The sequence below is a fragment of the Tigriopus californicus genome, chromosome 8, assembly GCF_007210705.1.
Source record: "Tigriopus californicus strain San Diego chromosome 8, Tcal_SD_v2.1, whole genome shotgun sequence".
NCBI lineage: Eukaryota > Metazoa > Arthropoda > Copepoda > Harpacticoida > Harpacticidae > Tigriopus > Tigriopus californicus.
In genome coordinates, this window is record NC_081447.1 from 15617859 (window position 1) to 15620088 (window position 2230).

Here is a 2230-nt window from a genome sequence, read left to right on the forward strand (position 1 = left end):
GGGGGGGGGCACTCCATTCTTTTAAAAGAAGGATACTTCTCGCTAATAAGGTAGGTGTTTCATTTTAAAAAGCCCCAAATTACCACCTACAATCATTCGTAGGCATTAGTCGAAAAAACTTCTCTTGAACATAAATGTCATTATGGACCAAAACCTCCTTGTATTTGGTCCCCCGCGTGCAAATACGCAGTCATACTATGTAGGTCATGAACCATTGAAATATGAATGGGCATGCTAGGGTCTAGAAATCAGATTTTTATGCGAATAAACACATGTTATCTTTCTTCCAATGAGATTGGCTCCATGTCTTTGCAATTACTTATTTTGCCTGTTCTTTCTGTGCCTTTTGTGCACTGTGCTTTGAGAGGGCTTAGATTTTGATCAAGTCGTTAGATTGATCATGATCCCCTCCATACTTCCTCGAATTATTGCTCCTAGAAACAAGCGGGAAGCTCAACAGATCGAACAAGAACCAACAAGCAAGCAAAATAATTTCACCAGGTTGACACCCTTGGTTTTAGCTAAATTTTCTGAAGCTTAAATATTCCTCTTAAATAACTCCTTAAATATTCGCTGGGCCGTTGATCCAATAGCATCTTTCAAGTCAGGCTTGAACAAGTTTCTTATAAGATATCTTATAAAATATGATATGCAAATGTTTAATCTTGAATTGCAAGGGATTCCATTCTCAGTAGCAGGAAGGAAGTCTTCAAAAAAATGAAGAAATTGGTGTGTCACAATGTACCGCTTACTGCATGAGAAGCCGTGTTTTTGACCAGCTTCTGTGAATCTTTAGATTTGATCATTATTTGACCAGGCAGGCACTTCTTACTTCCCATTTGATTATGACCATTTACTATCCGACGTGTCTCTTTTTTCTCAGGCAAGAGATTCAGAACTTGAAGCTGGAAAACGAGATGCTGGACCAAAGAATCATGACTTATGAGGCGGATGGCATGTTCAGTGTCTGTCCCTCAGCGGTGGGTGGTGGTGGTGTGGTCGGAGAAGGATCAGTGGGACTAATATCATCTTCTGATGGAAGTCAGAGGCGATCCCATCTGCCACTTGCGGGCAATAATGGACCTCCGGGGGGCTCGGCCGGTGGAGCTGCTTACAACCATTCGAGTAATCCTAGCGGCAACAGCGGCACACTCAGAGATGAGGACAAAGATTTCATGCCAAATGTTTTCTCAAAATTCTAGACCTTCTACGAACGTACCTACCGTATACGTGGCCAACTTGGTCTTGCTTCTTGCTAATTTAATCCACTGAGCAAATCTATAGTGCCATAAGAAGTCAAAATGATTGCATGATAAGAATTACGTGTATTTTTGTTCCTAATATGAATGCTCTCGGAAGATCTCTCAGCCTCTGGCCTTTTGTTTCGTGAGCTTTGTTTTGAATGCAACTTTTCCACATTCTTTCGTATTCGTCCCGCCAGCATCAAACAATTCAGACATTTTGAGGATTAATTGCTTAATTGGTCACAAATGTGAGCTTCTATTGACGCGTCATCATACAGATTAGTACCAATATTGCTATCCTTCGAGGAGTGCTCGAAATTTCATAAAGGGATGCAAAATTTCCCATCGAGGAGCCGAAAGTGAATTTGATGCACTTACTAATAATTGCCGGCCGATTTACTGTAAAGTATTGTTGGGCCATTATGAGCAAAAGCTTAAAAGCCCATTTATTTAGTCCTACTTCAGAGGCCAACGTCGCTAATTTACTGTTTGCCTCCCTTAATCGCACATCAGTGCATTTTCTATGTAGAGGTTGTCTCAATTTAGTGCCCCAAGTTAATAATAAATTGCTCTGAACTCTGATCAGTCCTGAACAGTCCTTAACAAAAATGAGTTGAGCTTCCATTCAGATATTGTAAAATATGAGGTTAATCTTTGGTTGTATTTGCGACTCCTGATCTGGTCAAAATGTGTAAATATGAAATACAAGAAAAGAAATAATATCAATAGATGGAAAAACATTTATACGAACTGGTCAACCTCAGAAATTGCAAACATGTCCAATAGATGGACAAAACTGTGATATCAGATGAGTTGAATTGATATTTCTCCGTTCTCTTGAAATACGTGCAGACAAACTGGGGTTAAGCCAATCGTGCAGATGCAATTGTCTTGAGAAGAAAATGATGGAAATTTACTACCTACCGTGGGTGTCTTAAAGCGGCAGGTACATATTCGTTAATAGACTATTTTTTTAAACAGGAGTA

At 39.8% G+C, this 2230-nt stretch overlaps 1 protein-coding gene across 3 annotated transcripts in view; it reads left to right on the forward strand.

The window, feature by feature from the left end:
* Window positions 1–1907, forward strand: part of LOC131884527 (uncharacterized) — a 24659-nt gene extending 22752 nt beyond the window's left edge. For all 3 annotated transcript variants that reach the window (XM_059232343.1, XM_059232342.1, XM_059232341.1), the window contains one exon: window positions 884–1907. In XM_059232343.1, coding sequence (XP_059088326.1) covers window positions 884–1202 — 319 coding nt within the window. In that variant the 3' untranslated portion in view covers window positions 1203–1907. The remainder of the gene's footprint in view (window positions 1–883) is intronic.
* The last annotated feature ends 323 nt before the right edge of the window (window positions 1908–2230 follow it).